Genomic DNA, 27,660 nt, shown 5'->3' on the forward strand with positions numbered 1-27,660 from the left:
TGGCTCAGTCTTACACTTTTCGCTGGCTGGTGTAATTTAAACTCAGTACTTTACCGAGTTCTACTCAGTCTGATCTTATCCATATAACATGAGTGCATCTGAATGTGCGTATGTGTGTTCTGACATCTTCAGATGAACCGCTGAAAGCTTTTTTCCAACTGAAATGTCCAACTTTAGGTCCTGCTGAGTAATCCAAGCTGGTATGGGAGAGGCATTAAAGCTGCTGCTTACGGGAGCATGGGACTAGCAGCAGGGCCACTAAAAAAAAAAACAAAAAAAAAAACATATGCCTGTAGCGCAGGTGAGGTACAGGCCTGTGCACAATGAGGTGGTGCTGTGCAGGTAAGCTCAGCTTTGGGACTGCACAAATGGGATTAGTGGCAGTTGTAGAAACCCCCTTATTTCATCACCTGGCATGTCGGTGTCAGGTTTCAGCCATACAATGGCATGTGTTTGGAAACAAACCTGACTCCAAAACAAACTGCTTTGCAGTCCCTGAGTATCTGTGTGGGAAACGTAATGGTTGGAATTTGTGTTGTGGAAGAATTTAAAGGGATATTCTACAAATGTCTTCTTGCTGAATTGTTTAAGATGGAAGTCATATAGAGTGGTTTGATGGTTAAAAAAAAAAAGCATGGTTGTGGAGTCAGTAATGGGAACCACACATCTGAGGTGGCTATTATCTCTAAAAGCTACCACACAGAGTGGTTATAATACACAGCAATAATGATGCCTGACACCTTATTTTGAGATAAGGTTTTTGGCCAAAAGCACATTTTAGAACTCATTCACTGGTAAAGAGTCCATTATTTTTACCATTATTTTACAATTGTTAACATTTCATATATTCACTGGTCATTTTGCATGGTAAATTGAATGCCTATAATTGCGTAGTTGTGTAATAATCACCGCCACTGTAAAGAAACCAGGGGCTGTAAGTTTATTTATAGTGAACTATTTCACATCAAACCACTCTGAATCACAATTGTATTAACACAACTATGCGGACATTTTAAAAAATGAGCAAACTCACCTTTTTCTAAGGCTCGATAAATACATTACATTTACATTTAAGGCATCTTATCCAGAGCGACTTACAGAAGTGCTTCACTGATTACTCAGAAAAATACCCTTAGCTAGTTTGTATTGACTAGAATCCAAAAGATCCGTCCGTAATACTCGGCACTACACTTCGCCCGAATACCATTAGAAATACACTGCATAGGTAGTACACTGTGTGTCATTTTTATTTTGAGTCCAAAGCTTGAATGAGCTTCATTTCTTCTTCTTCTGCAACAGCTTAAAGGCTCAATTGCCGTCTTCATAATGCTTTGCTTCAGACTCTGACTAAATCATTTATCTCTGTTGCTGACATTCCGTTTACGGTGTTCATCCACTGGCTCTTAAATGGTAAACTATTTCTGTTCTCACCCACGAATGGGTTATTATGTACAGGCACGCATGTAATTATTATTGACAGATCACCATTGTTGTGAATGCCCATTTGCTCTGTTTTCTGGGAACTCGGAGCGAGAATTACATTGTTCTGAAATAATAACGTGCAGATGTGTTTTTGCTTCTAGTCGGTAATCAGGGCACAGGGACCATTCTGTCTGCAAGATTGGTCTATCACCTTATGGGGAAATTAAAAACGACCAGGTACCACGGCCCTGCCTTCTTCTACCATTATATTGCAAGTGTAATTATTGCGCCGATCGTTCACCACTCGCTGAAAAATTGAGCTCATAATTGAGGTGCGCCATAAAATTTTAACATTACCAAATGAGACATACGTCAAAACATTGGTCAAAAATGTGCGGAAATCCACTAGTTCTACTTTGCCGCAAGGCTTTACGTGCGTTTCCCAAAAAAAAAAAAATAATGCTTTTCTGCTATGACAACCCATCCTTGGCGGTGGGAAAGAAAGCCTAATTGGGCGAGTGTGGTTTGGCCCAAACTCTCCCACCAGTATCAGTCACTCTCAGATTGTGGCTCATGAGGGAATATGTGGGAGGAAGGCAAACACTTACCATGCCATTATTCCAGGCTCTCCCAGTTCAACTAACCCACACCCCCTCCCCACCCGTCCCCACCTTCTCCTCCTTCCTTTCGCCATCAGCCTCTCTGTTGCTTGACAGCAAATGGAAGGGGAGGGGCCTGCTGGTGGGCTCGGCGAATGGTGACACCTGCGGCGCTTCTGAAAGGCATGCTGTTCCTGCTCACCCCGGAGCCTGCCGACATTGTATGGAGGTGGAGAAAGGAGCCGAGGCCCCTTACCTGTGTGAGAGCAGGCACTCTGGCCCAGCCAGGCCCCGGCTGGCAGATTGGTAATGAGCGACTGTATGTGGTTAGGCTCGGGCCCGGGTGCTGGGGGCCCCCTGGGGGTTCCGAATGTGGTGGTGGATAATAAGAGGGCTGAGACACTCAATGTGGCACTGATTCATGGAGGCTATCCGTCCGGATTACCTTTCTCACCGTGGGCACAATAAGGACCAGGTTCCCCAGGGTTAGGAACAACACCACCAGATTGGCCCTGCAAGCCCCCCGGGGGAGATGGGTCTTTCCCAGGGTACAAACACTGCAGTGCCCATCAGGTTAATGTGAAACGTAAATACCTGTTTGTTCCAAAATGGAGTTACAGTCAGGTGTGGAACACAAACACAAATGGAGCAGAAGGGCAACGTATACCAGCCTCCTTGGAGTTCATTTCGAAATTGAAATGTGCCACACAAGAAAGGCTCGGATTGGCCATGTTTTAGAACAGAGGTGTATTGATATAGAGGCAGAATAGTGCACAGATCTAAATATTATTCATTGAAATGAGTATCGGTACAGTGCTATCATGTTAATAAATTAAGCACCATAGACGTAAGTTTTCTTTTGTTTTGTGTAATTTGCTCTATTTCTCAGTCAGGCGACCTTTCTGTTGTTTTAATGTTCACTATTAAAAGCTGACGTGTGCTGCTGAGTTGTTATAGCTGTATTGTTTGTGCCTGCTCCCCTTATCTGCAATCTGTTAGAAATTCCAGTGATACTTTAGAAAACAAACCATCATTGTGCCCACGCTTCTGCAATCAAGTTATAAAGCACTACCTCTTTTTGTTGTCTTTATACTGAAACTTCTGACACTAATCAAGACTGCACACTAAGCACGGTTTTAGTGTTCATAAATCGTCATGCAGACATTGGAAAATGGATTAAAGAGAACATCACATAAGGATAGAATGTAAAATTGTAAGTAAATTGGCACTTGCAATGAAGCATGTGCAGTGAATACATGCCAACCACAGTTCAGTTGAAATGAATACTTGCTAATAATGAATGAAGCTTAGAAGAGGCCACAGTTAACACAGTTAACTCACGAGCCATCAGCCATCTAAACTTTGGCTATGCCATCAGGAGATTGCAGGTTCGATCCCTGAGGATGTCCACCCATCCATGGCTGGGAGGCCACAAGAGCATAATTGCTACCATTAAAACACATATGAACTGTACATTTTGACCATTTCTATTGGTCTACTCTTAATAAAATGAGCATGTATGTATCGAGTTGCAGGTGTCATTTTTAAATAATACGTTGAGGCAAGAGTTTTTTTCACATTTGTCTCTTTCACGCTTTCTGGTATACAGTATGTGTATTGGGTTGAATATTGTAACCAAGCCAACCTGTCTTGGACTTGCAATTTTACAGAATGTATTGATGCAAAAAGTATGTGATGTGTAGGGCCATTTAAAAGAAAGTGTAGAATGAAATTGCTGCTATTGGTTCACTCTTTAAAGGGCCCTTGTCATAGAAAATTAAATTTTCCCCATTTTTTTTTCAAACTAAAAGTGACAGTAGTATGTTGTAAACAAGCAAACAAGCGAACTACCCTTAGCCTCCATATTGTGTCACAAAAACACAAAATCGCATTAGCATATATCCTTCTAATCAGACTACAAAGTTTGGCTCTGTCAGTCTTACTGTACAATACAGAGCAGAGGTCGCTGACATATAAAAGTCTCAGTAAAAGGCTCAGTAAAACATCTTTAAAGGGTAATGCAGTACGGCTGTTTTTTGGTTAACTACACACACATATAGAATATTAAAGCAATCCTAGTTAGCAGCTATCAACACTCACCCAGCTTATTACATATACAACAAACAACGACAAAGAGTGCATAACAATAAACAATCAGCCACAAGTCTAGGTCCAAGCTCTAAAATATTCATAGATGGAAACAGGAGTGAAATGTGGTATAATGGCTATTCTTGGATCCAGGAAGTCGACCTAAAACAACCTAAAACAATGTGAGCAGCTAAGGGCAACTTTAACGTGACAGGTGCTCCATCTATGTACGGTTTTACAAATAAATGTGCCAACCAGGGTTCTTTGGGGTGATGTCATAGAATAACCACTCTTAAAGAATTTATCATATTTTCTATGAACGAGACGTGTACAGAATCTTATTAACAGAATGTTACCATTAACAGAAAGGACAAATACTGCTTATAAAGGCACACTTACTGAGAATGAAAGCGACCCAGCGTGGAAGATTTACCAATACATATAAGTGGAAAGGACACTGTAAACAGTGTGTCCTTTCCACTGTGAACCTAGTGGGAAAGAACTTCAATGAACCTCTACCCCACACGTAACTAGCAACTGGCTTCAACGTGAGTGTAGGTTTTGTGCACTAGTGCTAGCCGAATTAGAAGCTGTTCAGATGCCACAACCAATTTACTTCTATATTAATGCGACAACGAGTTTACAAAACTAGCAATGTTTGATTTAGCAGAGATTTGATTCAGTAGCAGGTATTTGTAATATTAACCATGATGGTGATTTGTGTTAAGGTTGTGTTAACAGGTCAACCTGTTCAAGTACTATTAAGCATACTATTACAATGTAGGATTTGTAACTATAAACCTGCCCCACAGTTCTACAAACATCTGACCTTATGAAAAACACATGATTACATTTATTTAGAGCTTCGTTAACTTACAGTGGGTACATGGAGTGCTGCAGGGTAGAGGAGCTGGATGAAGGGCACCTCTTGTCTTCTGTCCTCTTGGTGAAGGCTCAGGCTGTCGTGGGGTTTGTTTACTCTTTCTTCTAGGCAGCCTGTCTGTTCCGATTCCTTTCATGAGTAGAGATTAATGTTGTTAGATCTCTGATATAAACAGCGCTGGACCAGACAGTGCTGGCCATTAGAATATTTGTAAACAGTCAGAAACTAAGTGACATGACAAGTCAAGGAGATGTCAAATGTCATAAGTAGTGTCTGTGTGTGTCTGTGTGTGTGTGTGTGTGCGTGTGTGTGTGTGTGTATTTAGTTGTATGCCAGGGTGAGAGAGAGTAAAACTCTAACAGACATGCACACATTTAGTGTAATGTAGCTACAGTGTAGTGTGAAAGGAATGTTTTTCATCAAAATCCTATAAAACTGTTAAACTGATAATTTCTACACTCATCAGTCCAAACTATAAGACATATACTTCATGTGCTAAAAGCAGGTTTACTCCCCAGGCAAAAAGGCAGTCAATCTTTGTGTGTTTAAGGTGGTGGTAACTTAAGGCTTCTGCAGATGGAATTGCACAGGGGTGATCTTGCTATAAATACCTATGGGGTGTGTGACAGCATTCATAGAGTGAAAAGAGGTGGTATAGTGCAGCGAATGTCTTGTTGGATGTGTGGAAAATGGGCCGCAAAGCAGATAGTGGGAAGGAAGTAGCTGCATTTGCAGATGTATTAAGACGTATGGCCATACGGGTCTACCAGCAGTGGCACAAATCCCAGTTTGTAGAAAATTCTCAGCTGAATTATGTCTGAAAGATGAAACTGATGGACAGCTTTTGAATGAAAATCGCTTCCCTTTCAGGCAAGAATTGCTTCTAGCAGTCAGTCAACGCAGGTCCTTCACAACATCTCTGAAAGAACAATCTGCAAAGATCTGCATATTTATTCGCAAGCTGTGAAAGCCGCCGATAGTCCCTGTCTGTCAGTTTTATCTTTTGGCCACAATTCTGATGATTCTTTCCTGTAGACTGGGATTTTTGCCACTGCCTTTAGACCCGTATGACAATGCGCTTTCATACAACTGCAAATTCAGCTACTTCCCTCACACTATAGACTTTGGCACACCTAAATGCAATCACTACTTTTTGCCAATCAATAACATTGGCTCTGTGACTAATTTTCCACAAATCCAACGAGACATTCACTGCACTGTACCACCTTCTCTCAATCTATGAGTCTCTTCACACCCTGCAGGTATTTATAGGCTGATCGTTGTTGTACAATGCCATCTGTCTGTCTGAAATTACTACCACCAAATTACACGCAAGGTGACTGTTTTTTGTCCATGGAGCTTATTGCTGATGTCACACAAACACACAAAACCTTGTATCCACTTTTCACTTTTTATCATGCCAACTGAAATGCTCCAAATTATTTTAAATGAAACATTGCTTTACTTTCACTTCCACTGAAAGTTCAGAAGGTATTCTCTTTCTCCTGTACAGCTGTCATTTTGCAGCAAAAACTTGTATCTTCAAAATGAGAAAATATATATCAAATGAATCATTGAATACATTGATATATAAAAGTCTAAATATAAATATATAAATCTACCTATCTATTGATCTAGCTATCTGTCTACCCATCTGACTATTTATCTGTATATCTGTCTGCCTATCTACTGATCTATGTTTATATCTATCTATCTGTCTGTCTGTCTATCTATCTATCTATCTATCTATCTGTCTGTCTGTCTGTCTGTCTACCCATCTGACTATTTATCTGTATATCTGTCTATCTATCTGTCTGTCTATCTATTGATCTATGTTTATATCTATGTCTATCTATCTATCTATCTATATACATATCAATTTACTGTTTCCACCAATCTATCTTTTTGCATCAGTAGCATCAGTAGAATGCACTTCAGCTCCACTGTACATAAATGCTTATAACGCTCGAGTTACTGGTGTATAATAACATCTGCTTAGAAACAAATATTTACTTCCCAAAGAATCCTGTTTATACACAGATACAGCAGCAGTCATTGCGGTTCGGGCACCAGCCAGGGGAGCTGTCACAGCAGCAGGTTGAAAAGGTGTTTGATATGTTGAAACATAGGTAAAGCCCCCCCCCCTCAGTAAGACTGCGTGAACAGCAGATCTCTCTGAACCATGTGACACTGCTTAGAGCACTTGGAGCGGGAACCGCTGAGGCTCACTTCATGTGACTTTCTAATGAGAGTCTTTATGCCAAGACGAATGTCAACGATGCAAACTATTTGTGACACTTGGCGGAAAAAGAATGTGTTTTATATAAACAGTCCAGGCTACTTTTGCTTTGGCAGTGTGGCAAGAAAAGTATCTACCTTAATATTTGCTAGTGTTTGCATCTTCTTTTTATATACGGTACAAAATACAGCCTCTACGCCTTCGTAGTGGAAGAGAATCCTAATCCAGCTAATCTGGTGTCTTTTTCTTATGATTTATGATCATGCTTGCCAATGAACTTATACTAAAGTACAGTAGTGCATCACAACTTGTATTTTTAATTTTGTGTCTATGATGCAGTTTTACATTTTCTGGGTAAGAGGATGAGGCACTTTACCTCACCAGCACTGAAGTTTTTACTAGCTGCAAGGTCTCTAAAAAGAGCTTCTGATATATTTGAAATGCTGACATTAAATGATGATGGTTTGCACTGTCATGTGTTCTGCATTTTGCCCTAAATTCTGTAGAATGTGTGCATAGTCATATCATAAAAGATGGATTATAGTTGCTCAAATTATATACATTATAGAACTGTAATACAGAACTAACCTACAATACATTTTCAAACATGTTCTGGTTATTACATTAACAAAAGGCTGAATAAATCAACTCATAAATGATAATTATCATGGTCATTAGTACAAAATTCCATTGTCACATGTTTAGGTACAAGATAAGCTGGAAACACCTCAAAGTATTATAGTTATATGGGGTCATATCCAGTAAGAATTTGTCTACTGCCTAGAAACCAAACTTCTGGGCTGTAAAGGAAAACTTTACCATTTACTGTTTTTCAGATTTACTTTCCTGCTCCAAGAAACATTTCTGTGAATATGTCAATGGTTACCACCCTGTCACTCCAAATGATTATATATTGATGAAATATTTCGCTATGTCCTTTATAGAGGGTATGCAATAACATCACATTTCTGCTGGAACACAGCCCCTTTTATCAGACTGAGTGGCAAAATATTCTGCACCATGGATGTTTATTAGAGAAAGTGCTCAAACTGGGAATGAAACAATCAATTATAAGTTAAGGCAGTGTGGTCTTGACAGTGATTCCAAACAAATGACCAAACAACCAATTGTCCATGGATAACGTTGTGTATGTAAAACGTTCTGCTGCCTGAGGCTTGAATCACATATACCTCATAACTAACAGAACAGAGTCAACTGAATGGTCCTAGGTGTTTTCAACTGCTTTCAGGCTAATTTAGTAGACTGGTTCATCCAGAGTTGCTTGTTCTGCCTTTTACTTGAACTTAGCATGTTGTTAAATTCACAACTATGGTGGGCTTATTAGTTTCCCACCTGTTTTCAGAGCGCAATCCATTTGCTTCTCTTTTCTAAAGATTTCAGCACTCTATAAAATGATAGCTCTGAATTCCTGCTGAATCTGTTTGTACAGTCAATTTCACAGCAGTTCTTTCCCATTATTGTGTTAGTAGCATTCACACTGAACGCTAACTATGTCACTCAGTGGGCATGACCACAGTGACTCTGGCCATGTTTATTTCCTCTATTAGCTGAATATCTAGAACCTGTTTGGAATTTCAGCGTAGTTTAGTTTGATTGTGTTGGCACTTATCCCTATTTTACCCACCAGAATTACACAGCACTGTGGAGTGTGAACCACACACTTACCTAATTATTACCTAGAACCTGTTCAGTATCATTTAGTGAAATGGTCTTGGAACTTACCACAAAAAAATGCTCTACTACTTTGTAGGTTGTACCTCACGCTTGCATGGTTAACATGGAGAATGTAAGGGAAACTGTTTTAATGATGGTTGCCATTAACTATTGTAAGTTTTCAGATAATTAATAACTTAGTGGATTATAAGTAAATTATAAAACTGCAAAAAGTGATCTGATGAGTAGGCAAACTTTTTGGAGCATAACAGAAGACTTTCACCAGCTCAGTTCATAAATACCATAATGAACAAAATTATTTTTATGAAATTAAACAATAAGATAAGATTCTGAATACCTTTTAAAAATACCATTGCCAATACATAGTCTTAGAAATACTCAATAGTCCATTTTTGCTAAAACAGCATGTGATTTGTACCTTTATAGCCCTTGCATTTGATGTACTTCCCAGGGTTGTAACTTGAACCAGACAATCTTATTTTAGGAGAAAGCTAGCTGTTTTGGCTCATTCAGTGCCTACTTACTGTATGCATGTGTGAAGCATGAGAGAGCCCAGATTCCCCATTAGGGTGGGACATAGCAGAGGAGAGTGCTCTATTCAGGCCACGGTTTGTTCACCTAACCAAATAGCACCTTTCATCTTCAGCTGCTTTCACGGCCATTGAGGGGGAAGATAAACTTTGCTCCCCTCTCTCTCCTCCCCCTCCCGGCGAGTGCTTGACACCTCCATTAAGGGGGAGCGTTGCTCAGGTTGCCACAAATTCAGCTAGGAAAAGAAAAGTGCGTGAAGGTATTGAGCGCTCTTTTTGAAGGGACACCTGGTCACAGGCTGGGCTCCCAAGAGACAAGAGCATCCTAGATCGGCGTGACAACCTTGTGAGCCTGAGCCAAGAAGGCAAAGACAATTAAAGTTGCTGTCTATGTACAGCAGTGATATTTCCAAACCAAAAATAAGTTCTCCCTTTCAATTAACCTTTCCTGCTTGCTACATGACCGTTTTTCTGCTTGCCATCCCCACCCCCACCCACCCAGCCCTGACCTTTGGTAATACCAAAGTATGTACAGCCAGTCATTCCCTCTGGCAGAGGAGCACTGCAACGTATAAAAACCTATCAAAACACACAGAAAGAGGCATCAGGGAGAGATGACAGTGTGCGAGCTTTCTTTTTCAGAAATAGAAACCCTGTCCGTCAAGCAGGACATCGTGGAGAACATCTGCATGTTATCATGATGGGTTACGAAGGGAGGGGGGGGCAGTCGTTCCCACACCTTGTCACAAATGTCAGAATGTCATGAACCACCCACCTCCCTTTTTTTCTAATAAATTTCAATGTGCTTTGAAATAGAAATTAGCATATTAATGTTTATTTAGATAGTGTTTTATTTATATAAATTTATTTTAATCTTTTTTAAGGTTTTACAGGCCCTCAGCTTAAAGTTGTATTGAAGTGTTCTAAAAGTGTCAAATCTGATATGCTGAATTAGGCTGTGATCTGGGATAACAACATATCTTACCTGTAGATTGTTATGGGGAACATGATTTTCTGACCTGGTTCTAAATTTCCAATAGTATTCTGATTTTATCAGATTATCCTACACTGTAAAAAAAATACTCTAGGAGACGGTAAAGAACTGGCATCAGGGTTGCCAGGAAGTTATCACAGTATCTTACTGCTGCAAAATGTACAGTAAAATGCTGTTTTAGACAATGTATAAATGTACAGGGTATTGTTAAAACAGTAAAGCAGCCAAAGTTCAAACAACTGGTATTCTTTCAATCTTTAGATTTTCTATCATATTGTGGCACAGACAGGTATCATCAGTTATTAAAGTAAAATGTTACATTATTTCTGAAAATAACTTGATAAATGACTGTTAATAAATTACATAAAGTCAAGTGTTTCTAATTATAAACTGTTATGAAGAAGTTGAGGCAGGCTGCACGTGCAGAGTGGCTTGATTAGGGTTTTTATAACTGTTATAAAGGCAGGCAGGGGTAAACACTTAGACAGGCAGGGGTGGAAAATGCACATCCGTAATAATAAAAAAAAAACACACAGCACAGATCTAAAATACAGACTAGGCTCAGAATTAGCAATAGCAACCACAGAGTTTTTTTGCATCAAATGGGTGGATATATCAGCATTATGGCTGGGGGGAGGGGGGAGGGCTGGGAGAGAGAGGGAAGTGGGAGAGTGTAACTGTGTTTGAAGTGATATATTGTACTGTGGTCACATATTTCCCAACGTAGTTATGCCAATCTATAAGAAAACAGTGCTTTACGGTTTTTATATAGAAATTGTGAAAATAACCACTTTTCCTGTTCCGTAACGGGGTCCGAGTAATAAGGTGATTAAGTTGGGACCACCAATACACAAATGGCCCACAAGTTGCCGATATTGGGGAAGGCCGTTGTTATGGGACTATCTGTATCTGTAAATACAGGCTAATTGTAGCTTAACTTATAATAAAATGTCAATAAATGTCATTTAAAATAACACAGTTGACTTCAGAAACATTGCTTCTGACAAACATTTTCTCAAACAAAACTGTAATTCGAGTTTCCATAAACTGCATAAACTCAGCTCTAACACAGTCCTGTCTTCAACAGCTAGTTGAGTAGAGTGTGCTAAAACACCAGAAAATAAATAACTTAACTAATCTTAAAAATGATACAAATGAAATGTATATAATCTTAGAAACAAAATAAAACAAATCATTTAAATGATAACGTGGATGAAAATGGTTTATACTCGAGGCACCTGCTCTTTCTTGCTAACTGAGACTACTGCCGCCTCTCCAAATCACGTGGTCCTTACAATGAGCTGCTTTTCAGACTAATGGGATAGTACTGTTAAAATTGGCTGTTCATTTACAGCCAAAAATGTATTGGTAAAATGTAAAATTAATTTTACAGTAGAGAGGCACTTTTCTAAGAATAATAGGATAAAAAGTATTATCGTCTCGTTTTTTACAGCATTTTTTACAGTGTCCCTATAGCTACCTAACTTAATAATTATTATGCACAACAAAAAGTCCGATCGTAAGAACAGGCCCCAGTTGTAATATCCTTAGGCCTATGGCTACGACCAGAGAAAAAACAGAGAGTTGAAGAAGGTGCAGAAGAAGAAGAAAAAGAAGAAGCAGAGGAAAAAACAAATCAGCGAACTTCATTATATCCTGTCCCTATCAATTGGAGCTATCCTCGGAGGGGCTCGCTAATGGGCAGTTAGCTCTTTTCTTCTCCCTTCCATTGAAATGACGTTCAAATCTGAGGACACTAAGAAGTCTCCTCTCTTCGGCCCTGAGAACATTGGTTTATCATAAGCGCTCTTATTAAAGCCTCACTCTAATTCTCTTCTTTCCCGTCTTGGAAATCATTACGGTCGCCATGGTGACGGCAGCAAGGGCCGCGCTCGAGCCCGACACCGCGTGAACTGGAGCTCGAGGCCGAGCGCGTGCCGTTACTCTTCATATTCTCCTATTAAAACACGGAGACACCTGCACGAGCCCTAATGCAGCCAATCAGATGACACACATCCACTTCATTAGGGCGCACAGGGGCGATCCACACTGGACGCACTTTCGCGGATCCGGAATAATAAATTAATAAATAAATACATAAACGGATAAGATGCCTCTGTACTAATATGAGTTCTAAAGTAATACTTGTAAACACTATATGGTTCATACCTTATACGTTAATCGTATTTTATTTATTTCCCTAAGATCCTCTTACAGTGTGTGTGATGGGTGAATACTGGGCAGAACACAGGCTGATTATTTTACACTGCCAGTTATTTGCACAAGCTGGGTTAATTGATCAGTTGATCAGTGTATTTCACCGATCTATGTGGAAATACTATACAGGAAAATGACAAAATCCTGCAGCTATTAATTAGGGTTATACACAGGGCCCAGCCCGTTTCCTTCACCCATATTCTAATCACCTCCTACCCTGCAAGCTCTTCACAGGGGTCATCAGGTGGGCACCTCCCTTTGTCAGTGTTTTGCTGAATTAAGCCCACGACACCTCCAGGAGGCTTTACAAGTGAGGTCTGGCTTCCTGACCCACTCCCCTCACTTCACGTCACTTCACAGAACAGAACGATCACTTAACCAGCTTCATAACTGAAGAGCCACACTGGCCTCCACGGGCCGTACCTAGTCCCACTGGCACCGTTGATATTGTATAATAATAATAATAATAATAATAATAACTACCCAGCAACACTCTAGCAAACGCCTGGCAACACCTTGCAGAAACCTGGGACACTTTAGAACCGGGATTACCATAGTAACTGTTTATCAAACAGCATATCAACCACTTAGGACCGCATATTATAGCAATTATGATAATAAATACAAATGATAATATAATTATAATAATTATTTTATAATATAACAACAATTCTATTTTACATGACTAGCATTACTTATATCACTGCTACTGTTTTTGTTTTCATTCATTTGAGACATTTTCTTTACATTTGTTTTCGACTTATCATTTAATTTATGATGTCATTTATGTATAAGAGTTCACCAGTTACCCGAAAGCCTGCGGAGTTGGCAAAATACAGCACTGAAAATCAAAACGAAGAAGACAAAAAAAAGGGGGAAATGTGCAGTGCCCATAACACTGCAGATAAGTTTAGTCTGGTCTGTCTTAGGTTAAGAAAAATCTATCTTTTAATTTTCTCTCGGAAATCTCTCCCTAAACACGTGCTTCTTAGCTACTTAGTTTACTCTCATGTTGTCATCGTACTCGCCAGCGCCTGTGAGAATAGTCCGTTCCACCTTAAACATGTGGAGCTGCTGCGCCATTTAAGGTGGACTGAGACATGTCGACCTAAAGCTGGAGTATAAGAAGCTAAAGTCATTTCAGTTTCCTTAAAAAAGCTTTGCCTAGTAGTATAAACTAGAATGTGTTCATTTTTGTGGAAAATGGGGGAAATTTCTCTTCTCTCGCTTGAAGAGTTTCAGTTTCAGTGAAGCCACTAGAGCTAAATTAGTCAGTGTTACTAACGTTAGCTAGATAGGTAGGTAAGCAACTAGCTAACGTGCACCATAGATAACATGTAACCTAAATAAATGAAATTCAGCATTGGTTTTATTTTCGGATCATTTGTTCATCATTAATTATGAAAAATCACGTACCTTTAAAATGTGCCATTTCCAGAGCTCCTCTTTGTCCTTGTCCTCTGCCTACTTAGGTAGGCCTTCACTTTATGTACCCTTACTGGGTAAAGGAGTGATCCAGAGAGAGCTTAGCGTTTGGGTAGAAAAATAAACCAGCATTTTTAGAGTGTAAAGATTCGCATTTACATGTGTTAAGTAAACAAAAACAGTGTAAATAGGCTTTTTAAGTTCGGAAAGCATTTTAGGAGAAAATTGAAGACTGTTTCCTCTAGCATGCTGTCTGGTACACTGGAATTGCATCAAGTCGCTTCATTTAAAAGTGTAAATCACTTTACACAGATGCAGTTTGTCTTTCAGCTGACTTAACTTTGGGCAATTTTGTGTGGATGTGCTTTTATTTTTTATCCATGTGAAAATCGCGAAGCTACACCTTTGAATCAAGTGTATTAATTAATGTGCTTTCGCTATTGCATTCCCACCCTGGTTTTTCAATACCCTGTTTACCTTCACTACAGTGTAAAAAAGGGGGAACAGGTATACCTAACTTACATCACACCCAAACTTCACTCTAATCTAACCCTTACCCTGACCCTGATCCTGAACACTGTTCAGCATTTTACATTTCACATGAATGTCTGTAGATAACCTGCATGTCATGTGCTGTGATATAAAGCTTGATTGCAAACAGCTCAAAAACAGCAAAAGCCTTTGAGGCAAAAGATGCTTATTTGATAAACATGTTGTCCATTAAGAGTGCAGTTTCTAAACGGATGCCTCCGCATTGGGAAATTAACATGGGCCAGGTTGGAGCAGGTTGCTGGGTTTAGGGAGGTAAAACTCAGTAGCGCTGTGGGAGCTTTTTGTAGTTAGAACATATTTTTCTCTCCTTTGTCTGAGTGGTTGGATTGCTGTCAGGTACGTTATTTTAGCCGTGGACAGTGAGTGACAAAACAATAGGGCACTGAGAAAATTGTGCTGAGAAGAAGATAGCAATGAAACACTTCCTTCAGAAGCCAGGACACTCTTTTAAGTGCGGGGTGGGGGTGGGGGGGAATAGAGTTTTAGACCCTGAACTCTGATATTAAATTGACATGGGGGGGCTGAATATCTGTCTGTCGTTACATAAAGACTGCACACACTTAGATAAAAATGAATATCTACTTATAGCACCTTTGCTTCTGCCAACTCACTACAATAACCACAAAAGGCAGTGGCTAATCATCTGCTGGATACAAGGATATGTTCATGTCCTGATCTTGTGATCTGTTTCATGGGGACACATCAAGATTGTGTTTGCTGTGTGGTGTACCTGTAAGGGCATGTGCCTGAATTACCCAACATAATAGAGCTAATGTTGTGTGCTAGCTTGGTTTTGTTACTGAAAGAGGCTATGAAGGATCGAGTTTGATGGAAACAGGTTTACTCTGACTGCTTGCCACTACAGTTTGGATTCTTTGTTAGACATGTGTGTATTTTAGCATGACTTTTAGGATATGCTTTAGCAGATAAAAACACAGGCTTCTATGGAAAGGATACTGTACTTTTACTGTGTACCTTCAGTAAGAAATCAAATGTCAATGTAAATACCAAATGTAAAAAGTAAAAATGATTATTTAATAGTATTCAATCAGCAAATTAAAAAACATCTTCACAATGTGAGATTTAAGAGGTATGACTTACAAAAATGTGATTCTTCAGGGTTTACTTAGTGACTGTTATATATATATATATATATATATATATATATATATATATAGAAGATATTTTACACTGTTATATGTAGTTACATATAGAAGGCATTATGTATTGTTATTTATAGTTACATATATAATATATTATTTACTGTTAAATATACGTACATGTATAGATATATAGTTGTTATATATAGTTACAAATAGAATGTTATATAATGTCATTTATAGTAACATATAAAATATATTATATACTGTTATTTATAGTTACATGAGGAATGTTATATATATATATATATATATATATATATATATATAGTTGCATATCGAATATATTATATACTCATATTGTTACATATAGAATATATTATATACTGTTATATATAGTTACATAAAGAATATATTATATATGGTTATACGTAGTTACATATAGAATATTATATATTGTTATATATAGTTACAAATTGAATAAATTATATATAGTTACATAAAGAATGTTATATACTGTTAAATGTAGTTTCATGTAAAGTATATTATATATATATATAGTTGATGATATATATATATAGTTACATAAAGGATATATCATATACTGTTATATGTAGCTACATAAAGAATGTTATATACTGTTATATACTGTTATACGTAGTTACAAACTGAATATGTTATATAATGTTATTTATAGTTACACGTAAAATATATAATATATTGTTATATTCAGAAGCATAAGACCTAATCACACTATTTAAATGTGTAAATGGTTCTTTTCCTGGTTTAAAAGTGTATCTTTATGATCTTACAAAATACAGTGTATTAAATTTATTAAAGAAACTTTTAAAGTATGTAGTGTCAAAAAGGGTGTGTACGTGTGTCTGTGTTTCCACAAATAATAAAGAAACCATAGCCCCAATGAAATTTGATTCCTCCTCCATTCAAGATACATCATAAGAAGTTTTCCCAGTCTGTATAAATGAGGAAATCTCTTTATTGAGATTACTGTGGCACCACTGGAACTTATGAGCTGTGTTTACAATACATGTCAAAAATGGTTCTTTTTTATTATTATTATGTTGGCCAGTGCGCCCCTTTAAAGCAGGGGCGGAAGTGCAAGGTCAGCAATGGGTGACCTAGATACATGTAGCGTGCAAGGGACTAAACTACTGTACTTAAGCAGCCTAGAGTTTCCAGCAACAATTCAGCATCCGACAGCGACGTGCTCAGGAGTGGCAGCTCACTCACTTTCTAATTGCATAACTGAAATATCTGTGTCTTGCTCTGAGTGTGCGCTGACGGGGTGCTCACTGAAGCTCCACTAAAAATTGCCCTGCTGTGTGGAGGAAGGCTCCTAATCTCCGCACTGCCACCCTCTGCCAAGCTTGTAATCCCACTAATCTCCAGCACATAACAGGAAAACATGCGGAGAATCCACACACACACATTCTCGCCCCCTCCAGCAGAGTGTACCCTATCTGCCATCTCATACCCTGTCTGCCATCCACTGGTTTTGGGCGAGGGGGAGGGGTCCATATGGGGGAATAAGGGAGGAGTGGGGGTCACAGGGTGGAAGTGGACCCAAGCAACCTTCCACTTCTGCTTCAAGCCCCTTTGCGTGCAAGTCAAGTCCAGTGCCAGAATTTATAGAGGGGCTCCTCAGCAGTTCAAGCAGCAACAACTTGTGACCCAGAATGACCTAATTAAGGAAGAATAAGAAAGGAGCATTTTTGGATTTCCTTGTCCACCCTTAAGCCAGACAAGAAGCTTCACACAGCCGAGAGAGCCACCAGTGCTGAAAGTCTGTGAGCCTCTTAGTTGCATTGTTGCCCAAACAGCTCCGCCTGCGATAACCAACAAAAGCACAGGAGTGTAAACAGATTTGGAACAGAATCAGTGGCCAGCTCAAACTTCGGCAAGAGGAACCCTGGAGGCTGGCTGACTGTTCAGTAAGCTGTTACGGGCACTGAGAACAGTAATATGTGGTTTTAGCAGAGTGGCACAAGTGGGTTAGCTGAGAATCTTGCCCTTCATGCTTTGTTGTTAGGAAATGTGCCCCCCCACCCCCCACCCAAAAACCTCCCAAAAGTGAGGACCCTACATTCACTTCAACTACAACTCCCTGACATTTTGTGAACCGTGCACTTGAAATGTTGCATGGTAATTGATGTTGATCCTAGCATATGTGTGGGGCTGCACCACAAATTAGGATGGAAAAGGTTATCACAATATTTAGCTAGTCCAATTTGTGAACTTGAGCGGCTTCCTCCGTGGGCTAAACGAGGAGAGCACAAACATATTTTCTTAAGTTTAAGTTGTTACCTCTGAGATGGCAGCTACTAAAATGGTGAAAATCCAAAAGTTAGCATATATAGCATACATGAACAGCTCACTGCTGCTCGGTGGAGTGACTCAGTGACCAATGGGCTGAGGGTGTGAAGGAATGTGTAGAGTTCAAACACAGAAAGGGACTTCTACTACCGCATTACCCCTCCCCCTGTTCCACAGGATCACCATGAACAGGCTAATGGGGCTAGGGCTCATTCAGCCCCGCTTCTGAGCATGTTTAACAGCCCTCACAACACATTAGGTATTAAGCTTAGGTACACTCTAAGGTGTCCGGAGTCGACAGTAGAGCCTGGGCCACATACATTGCTTGGAATCATCATTGTAATAATTATCATTATCAGCATTTTCTCTACCTTCTTCTCTGTCATTGACAAAGGCGTGCAATGGCCGCTCAGATTACCCTACCTGCGGTCCAGTGACCCCCCTCCCCCAGGGTTTATCACAATATATATATATACATGTCATAGAATTTACGTGTCATATATTATATATATAATGTTATGTTTATGGTATATATATTGCAGGTAAATGTCTGATTTCTATGACATTCATATTTTTCTGAGCAAGAGTACAGTGTTGTATCTAGCTGTTGGGTATTGTACATCTTTTGTGTCTGTACTGCATTTTTTATTTAATACTATTGAAGCTTAGAGGTATCTTTGGACTCGATGAGGACTTCTGAAAATTCTGAAATTCGCTCTGGATAGGAGGATTAGCTTAATGCCAATAATGTAAAAATGTAAACACACACCTAAAACAAGCCATTGTGCATACTCAAGTGCATAATGAAACTGGGGTACTGATTAAACTCTTGATTTTTGGTTTAAGCAGTTTCTGGTAAAATTGGTATTGCAATAAAATATTTTGTAAATATTTATGCCAGTGTTATAAATATGTAAATAAGTATACATACGCTAAATTATAAATAACTGATCTCAGTGTGTTGGTTGGTTAACTACCCCCAGTAACTGAGTCTGAAATATAAACTGGTGGTCTGCCTTGATTACGTTTTGCTGCTGTTTTCGTCACGCCTCAACAGCAACCTGAACACTGCCGCTGCTTGTTTTGAGTGTGTGTCAGTAGATGTTCGGCTACACGCTGCAGGTGCTCCGTCTTAACACCCAGACCTGCCAGACTCTCGACGCTTTCCCCACCCGTTTTCGGCCGAGTTTCGCCTGCTGAGCTGCAATTGGTTCGACGGACCACGACTCCTGCGTTGTCATTGGCTGGCGACGACACGCCTCCAGTGCTGGGATTGGCTAGTAGTTCATACCACAAGCAGTCCGGGATGGGCCCCGGTGTCGGGGGGCGGGGCTTGTCGGAATACGGGTAGAGACCAACACATACCGCCTCTTAACGCCAAGCTGCTCCTGCGTGTTAGAAACCCGTGTCCTCACGACTCGAGGGGTCGTTTAGCAAAGCCAAGCAGTAAACTCTACTCTCATTAAGGGCGTAAAGACGTACGACAAACACAGTCTGTGAAAATGAGGGGAAACTGTACTAAAATTCAAACAATGTTATAAGCCATTAAAATTGAAATACATCATATGAAATACAGCAGTTTCCCTGATTGAAAGACTCATGAAAGGTGGCGGCAGATTACACATCTACTCATGTGAAATGTTAACTGAAGGAAATCTCCAGTCTCAGACTGATCTTAAAGCCGTCGGCAGGTTCGGGAAGGTGTTTCGAGACGCGGAACCGGAGACGTTCAGATTGTTCCGACTGTGTGAAAGTGAAGCAGGTTTGTTTGTTTGTTGGTGAAACGCTGAGCGCAGACGATCAGCAGGTAAGAGAGTGAACAGCTTTCAGAGCCCAACCTGCTTCTTCATCACCAGAGCGGCTGCTGACGGACAGAGGTGTCAATCCTCATTTACACAGAATTCACCCAGCACCCAGTCCTCCGAATAAAACACAGCGGTTCTGGATCAACATAGACAAGCGAGCGAAGAGTACTGAACACACACATACATACCATACATATCACATTAAAATATGTACACCAACAGTTATCTATCTATCTATACACACACAAATATATAATATATAAATAAAAGAAATAAATACATTTATTTAGAAATAAATATCAGACACGCAGATTAAAGAAATATAATTAATAAACCGCCAAGCAAAAAGTAATGTAATGAAATTGTATAAACTCATACATAACACACGGCTTCTCCTAATCGTGTGCTAATCTACGGATTGTGTCAGTTTAGTGTTTCCAGCTCTGCCTGAATTTTGTCCCAGTGAACATGTTCACACCAGCCCTGCTGTGGAGTGGCAGCTCGCCGCTTAACTCGTCTTTAAGCTGTTTGTGTTTGTATGGATTTGTTTTGGGGGCTGAAGAAGCTCAGATTTGTCTGAAACTGTACAGTAAGACAGCAGCAGCCCCCCACCACCCGCGACCCCCACCTGCTGCAGGGAGCGGCGCTCTGCTCTCACCTCAGGGGTTTCGTTCGCGTTTGAACAAGAAAACTAATATTGAAAGATTAATTAAGACAAACTTATCTTTTGTCTTAGTGATTGTTTTAGAGAAAACTGACATTTTGATTATTTAAAATATCTGTAACTTCCCGTCAATCAGAGTAATTATTATCAACGAGAAGCTTTTTCATTTTTCAAAACCGTCAACCCGATTAACTACAACTACGATTTTGCGCGATTCGGCGATGGCAGTTTTTTTCCATGGGCCAATGTTCAATTTTTAATTTAATTATGTCTAAACCGACTTACAGCCACTTTATCGCACGATGTAATAATAAACTATAATAATGAATAAATATATAATATTTAATAATTATATATATATTATATATATATATATTGTATATGTAATTGTTTTTTAATCACTCAAAAATGCACAGTGTGCATTATTGTTATTATTTTATCATCATTTGTATTATTATTATTATTATTATCATTATTATTATTCAGGTAAATAAAATGTCTTTATATATGTCAGTAGGTTATACAGCCAGATGCCTCCCGTTTGAATGCGTGTATTTGTATTTGCGTGTGTGTGTGTGTGTGTGTGTGTGTGTGTGTGCGCGCGATGGGGTGGAGTTTCAACCAGAGAATTTCAATGAAGACAAAAAAAAAAGGTTCCTACTCATAGCGTGGGTAACTCGACAGACAGTCCATCTGTAGAAGATCCCCCCGTTTCTTTCAGGCTGAATATTTGCTGGTCGTCATCTGCTCGGGTTTGTCGCGGCTGATGGCATGATTCAGACAGGCCGCTTTGCTGGGAGCTGCAGGTTTGAATGATTGCAACTCAAACGGTGTAAAATGAGGAACCCGGGAAGAAAAGACTTCGCTCAAGGCCCCCATTTCTTCCCTTTCATGATGCTGAGTGTCATGATGTGTCCCCGAGCGCCGCGCGCTCAACTTTGTGTTGTTTTGACAGGTGTGTGTGTGTAGCCAGTGTGTGTGTGCGTGTGTTGATGGACAAAGTAGGCTAGCTAACACAAGTAAAGCAGGTGAAAGTCGGTGAGTGGTGATGAAGTAAAGGGGGTCTGTACAGCATGTCGTAAACGAGCTCTGAGGCCGTTCCTCATTCAGAAACTGTAGAGCAGGTCAGCAGGTTCAGAGAGAAGCTCCTGAGATTGATCACTTTTAAACGGGGTTCTGGACATTTCATCATCTCTCATCTGTAGTTCCAAAATGTAAAAAATATATATTTATAATAAAACGTTTTTAAACATAAAAAAAGACTTTCGCTGCTTTGAACCCTCAATCTGTTGTATTCTGCTATTTTTATAGTTTCTTTATGGCGGAACACTAAAACAGCTCCGTCCACACGGTTCTGCTGGCCACGCTGAGTCAGTTCACACTGAGCTTCATAAGTGTGGAGCGCCATCTGCCGACCGAGGGGCTGCCTGAATGAGACCGCCTGCCTTGAACAAAACATTCCAAACAACGCCAGCTTCAATCAGCCTCGTCCAGCAAGTGTAGACTGACTAGATGGCCAGTGGAGATGAGCACCTTGGTATGAGGCACATTCCATCATTCTCACTCAATGGCAAACTGCGCTACATCAACACATCTCAGGGTCTTTACTCAAATGTTCCTCAGTTTTGTGGTAGAGTTGCAAACAAAGTCATTCATGATGCTCTTATGTGGAAACACAACCCACTCCAGCTTCTGTACAGTGTTGCTGGTGATGGACACCAGGGGTGGCCAACGTCTACAACACAAACACATCCAGTTTATTCACGGTCCGAAACCAGTGAACCTGGAGGTGTGTTTTGAGGGTACATGTAACGCCTATGATGGTAAAACAGTGAGAAGATGGGGAAGATGGAACAATAAACACTTCACACATCTGGTTCAATTCACCACCACTACAAACAGTTAGTTATCTTCTCTGTCCAGTGAAAAACACGTGTCTTCAGAACGGTGAATATACAGAATGCAAAATGATCAGAACTTTGAATGGAAGTCCATGTAAAATAAAAGCTTATTCCAAGTAATGTAGAGCATTTCTATTGGTCCATTCGCCCAGGACAAACATGGACAAAAATGGGCATACATGTCTTTCATTGGACAGCAGCGCTATGATTTTAATTGAAGATATATTTGTCCATATATTTTTGAATAAAGGAAAGATTTTTTTTTGTTGGTGTATGATTGATTTTTTCAGTTTCCACACTCGTTCTTTTTTTTTTTTTTTTTTTTTACCACTTTGGCTCTCATCTTCCAGCTCTGTTATTTGTCTGCACCCTTTTTATGTCATTTTAGCGAGCTGCTGCTGAGCAGGCATGCGGCTCCAGTAAATAGAACTGAATGATAAAGACCGGCTGCTGTAGCCCTATTCCGATTCTATATTTTCCCGTCGTTGTTTCATCAATAGGCCTGCTGGACAAATTGTACAGTGTAAAATGTGGTAAAAACTTACAAAGAAAAAAAAGGCCAACTCCCAAAATTCCATCTAAACACAATTTGCTTGATCTGTCTGTGGGTGCAGCATTGCAGAGTGAGCGAGCATTACTAAAAACCATTACTAAGAAGAAGCCCATTGGAAATCTATGACGCACACACCACGTAATAAGCAAAACCTGATCGTCTTAGGTTTTTTATTCCAACTGATTCTGGAGTTAGCGACAGAAAAAAACATCTCTGCAGGCAGTGTTAGTTTTCAGGCTGGTTGACTTGCACAGAGCCCCTATTTCCCCAAAAATACACACACACACACACACACACACACACACACATACATACATACACACATACCCACAAAATATGCTCATATGCACCATGGTACCACACAAGACCACAAAAGCTGCAAGGACCTTCTGCTTTTATACTCTTTCATAATAGCTGTTTTCTCTAAGGAATCGGTCACCACAGCATTGCGGTGGTCTCCGACTAATTACAACGGCAGGTTCAGTGTAGTTGGCTTTTGTCTTATCCAGCACAGATCAGTCATACATTATGGTAGTTACTGAAATCATACAGGTAATAATACTGCTGCTGCTACGGTTCCACTTACTCTGTAGAGCCCTGTCAATGTAAAAATACACACAACACAATTTGTCTCTTCTTTTGTTCCCTGAATATATATATATATATATATATATATATATAAATTCTTAGTTAAGTAGTATTTGTCTTTATTGTGACTTGTTCAGTGTGCCTTGTTCAGTGTGAACAAAAATGTGCATGGGAATAGCTGTGGATGGGAATGTGGTTCAGCTATGCTCTTTAGGCACCAAGTGTTCAGTAAGTTCAGTAAAGCTGTTTGGGGATGGCAGTGGAATCTAACTGTGTTTACGATGTACGGTTGTGTATGGCCCTGTTTTTTTACGCTTGTGACTCAAGTGCTGCTTAGGGAGTGTGCAGTTGGCTTGTGTTGTGCTCTTAAAGGGACAGGCAGCAATTTACAGCACACTGACTCTATCGCTGAGAGTGCACATTATAGCATCTTCAGACTCCGCCTCTTCGCTGACGTCAGCATGGGGGTTGACGAGGTGGGCGGGGTACTGCAGGCCGTTTTGCTCTGCAAAATGCTCCCAGCGCATGTCGTCACTTTCGTGAGTGATGTACCGCTCCTGCATCTTACACTCCAGATTCCGCAGGTCCAGCCACATCTGGTAGTCCTGTCAAATGCATGCCACCAGAGCATATCGTTATGGGCTACTGATCCCAACCAAAAAAGCATTTCCATGCATCATATGCTGCCATGCTAAACATTTATGCTAAATACACAACCACGCATGCAACCTCATAACATGCGTTTATCAAGTTTATCAACTTGTTGCTTGCATTTAGACAATGCAGTGTTAAGCAGGGAATTGTTGGCCAATGCCAATATCCGACATTTTCAAGCAGACGTCTGCCAAGGCTAATGCTAATTAACAAGCGTTTATAACAATGGAGAATGCAGACAGTAACTTTTATAGGGTTCTGAATGCAGCAAAATTAGTAAGATGCAGATATTTTAGTGTAATAGTCCAGGGTCTGCTCTTCTGGAGTTTAATAACCACATCATCAAATATCAGTTTGAACCATCAAACCGTCAAATCTGAATCTGCCCAATGCGATAATAATTTAAAACATTTATGAGAAGAAAACTTTTTTTTTAATGTAACAGCGATAAACTGTCATTAAAAAAAGCAGAAATGCATTCTTTGCCTTCAAAGGACAGTGCCAATACTTTAGAAAATAATCCCATGTTTCAGTACCCAGATATCATCTGGAGTTCTGCAAAGATGTCATGGATGTGGCACCAAGTGCAGACCATTATCGTGGTATGGTTTAACAGACCTTTACAAATGATGAATCTGGTCTTAAATCAGCTTAACAGTCAATTTTCTACCAAGTAAAATAGATCAAATACTATATATATATATTTACCTATTTCTGCATTGTTTGCTGCTGTCCAATAAAAACCATGTCTCTCCATTTTTGTCTGTTTTGAGTTCTCTCCATCGTTTGAACCCTGTAGCTGCTCTTTACATTGTGCGAAGAATTCAGGATGAATGGACCAATAGAAATGCTCTAAAATTACTTTGATCTAAATATTTTTTACACTAACTTCAATTGAAAGTTAAGAAGGTTTTTTACTCCTCCTGTAAAGTTGCCATTTTGGAGATACATGTTTTTCATTGGACGGCGACGATGAACAGTATAAAAAACTGCTTTCTCATGGAATCATGTTAAATGTCAAACAAGTGAACTGTGGACTTAATTTGTCCAAAAATCACAGCTGCTCTTTACCTTACATGCACATAGACGTGACTTTGTTTACATTGCAGTGGGCTGTACTATTACAAAACATGACTTCCAAGTCGATAAACAAGCAAGCAAGCCTTTTTTTGGTCACATGACAGCTCCTATCACCTGACAAAGGCAGAACAAAAGCTAAAAGCTGTGGTCATGCATTTGCTAAAAGCTCTTCTTTGCCCCACGGGCCATGCAGAAAGAAAGCAGGGGCTGACCTGTAGCCATGGATGGCTGAGGGACTTGTCCACGCTGTAGCGCTTCCTCATTTTGACTTGCAGCAGGTTATTAATGAGGTCAATTGCTGGAACAACAAAGCAGGCTGTCAGTGGCCAGGTCGTGGTGGGAAAGCTGAAGGATTTGCAGCTCAGGGGGATAATGAGCAAAACCAACATCATGTTAACATTATTTAAGGGGTCATAGAGCTCTGAGAGCCGCCGAGGGTTCTTAACCTTGAGCCTCCCCTCTGCGCTTTAGACATAGCGATCGGCGGGCGTTACTCACATGAATGAATGGGCCATGACAAAAAATGGAGCGCACTCTCGCGGGTGTCTTTCTTAGACCCTCACCCTTTCCTCCTGCTCTCTCCTTTCTTCCTCTTTCCTCCCCCCTTTTGCCTTTGCTTCCCGCTCATCTGCTGCCTCTCCCTTTCAGAGGACACTGTTGAGGTCAGTATATGCATAGCATCTGGGCATGTTCTATGACTTTAGCTAGTTAAGAGCAGACATTAGAGACTAGACTAGAATAGACAAGAGACTCCAAATGGCCCTTCTGTGTTATAAACACAACCGAAAGGCTTTATATATATATCATTAAAATGTATGTACTACACAACTGAACATATATGAATATGTAGTATGAATAAAAGGACCTCATACTGTGTTCTCACCATAGGAGTGAAGCTAATATTTTCAAACATTTAGTTGAGGCATGCTCAGTCCTATTATTACAAACTGAAAACAGAAACTAAATCAATTACCACAGCTTAAGGAACAAAATCCTATTACCGCGAAAAAGGATTTGATGCAAACTAGTACATAAATAGAAAAACAACTGGTATGTAATTAATTTGTGCTGTTTAAACACAAAGCCTGTGGAGTTGGCAAAGTTTCCTCAGGAAATTCTACAAGAAAAACAGTGGGCATCTTTAAATAAAGCAGTTGAGCTGATATAACAGCAGGAAAAGTCCGTTCATACAGACCGCAACGGTCAAGTGTAAAGGATAAATTACCAAACTTTCTTAATAAAGTTCTGATTTTTTTTTCAAGATCCACCAAGCAAATACAAAGCAGCCCTGACTCAGACTTTATCCCTGGAGCTAAATAACTGTTTGGTAGTTGAGAGACTTGCTATACGTGAGTCAAATAGCTGAAAAGGACTTGTTATGTTAGAATGGAATGGTTCCCATTTGCAGAGCACTTTAGCACAACAGTATGCTTTCAGCTCCACCTACTTGGCTCTATGCTGTGGAAGACGCCCTGAAAGACCACTTCCACCTTCCACTGAGGTTTGTACCAGGAATATGGTGAAACCGATCTAACTGGTCGGGTGCGGATGGATTCGTTCTAGTATGATGATATTATTGCTACCCAGCAGGAGGACTGGGATCAAAGTCACACACATACACCACTGTTCCACTGTGCCTGTTATTTTACAGGTTAATTGCTATCGCACCAGTTACGCTGCTGTAAAGGGATTAAAATGGTTAGAATATCTAGCTAACGCAGGTATTTACTACTAGGGTGAACTGGTACAGCTAACAGGTTGATTTGCATAAAATTACCATAATTGTTACTTCTCAGTGCTTCTACATGGCTCTCCATAGAAAGGCACTAGGTAGACATTGTCATTAATGCTGAGATTCTGCTAATATGCCCTTCTCAAGGTGCCATGGCAAGAACTTCGGTTCTCTTCATTATTAACCAATGTTCCAATGGAGTTTGAGTGAAAAGGACAAGCCTTTGAATGTTATGCCGAACCCTTAATAAAAGGGTTCTTCAAGCAATACCATAGAATATCCCACTGACAGTTGCCTAAAGAACCATGTTTACAAAACATTTGTGAGACCATAGAACATTTTCAAAATGTTAAAGGAACCTTCACATAATGTAAATGTTCTATACCAGTTGTGTAGTTTATATATAAGAGCATTGTGTGTAATATGAATAATGCACAGGTTCTTTAAAATGGTTTATTTAAAAATATGTTCTTTAAATAACCATCGTCAGAGAACCAAAAGTGGTTCTTCTACCATTTTGGCACCTTTATAGTATGTGTTTCCAAAAAATCTGCTTTTCTACCACCTCTCATTTTGGTTCACCAATACTAACCCAGTTTAATTGG

General features: G+C 39.8%; 2 protein-coding genes across 3 annotated transcripts in view; one reads left to right on the top strand and one right to left on the bottom strand.

Moving 5' to 3' along the window:
• The window catches only part of scfd1 (sec1 family domain containing 1), a 292,319-nt gene that overhangs the window by 80,769 nt on the left and 183,890 nt on the right, over positions 1-27,660 (top strand). The gene's annotated exons all lie outside the window — the stretch shown is intronic.
• Positions 23,141-27,660, bottom strand: part of prkd1 (protein kinase D1) — a 54,249-nt gene continuing 49,729 nt past the window's right edge. For both annotated transcript variants that reach the window (XM_072689811.1, XM_072689810.1), the window contains exons 18-19: positions 25,536-25,621; positions 23,141-24,194 (exon numbers count right to left, since the gene is read on the bottom strand). In XM_072689811.1, coding sequence (XP_072545912.1) covers positions 23,976-24,194; positions 25,536-25,621 — 305 coding nt within the window. In that variant the 3' untranslated portion in view covers positions 23,141-23,975. The remainder of the gene's footprint in view (positions 24,195-25,535; positions 25,622-27,660) is intronic.

The sequence above is a fragment of the Salminus brasiliensis genome, chromosome 10, assembly GCF_030463535.1.
Source record: "Salminus brasiliensis chromosome 10, fSalBra1.hap2, whole genome shotgun sequence".
NCBI classification, from domain to species: Eukaryota; Metazoa; Chordata; class Actinopteri; order Characiformes; family Bryconidae; genus Salminus; species Salminus brasiliensis.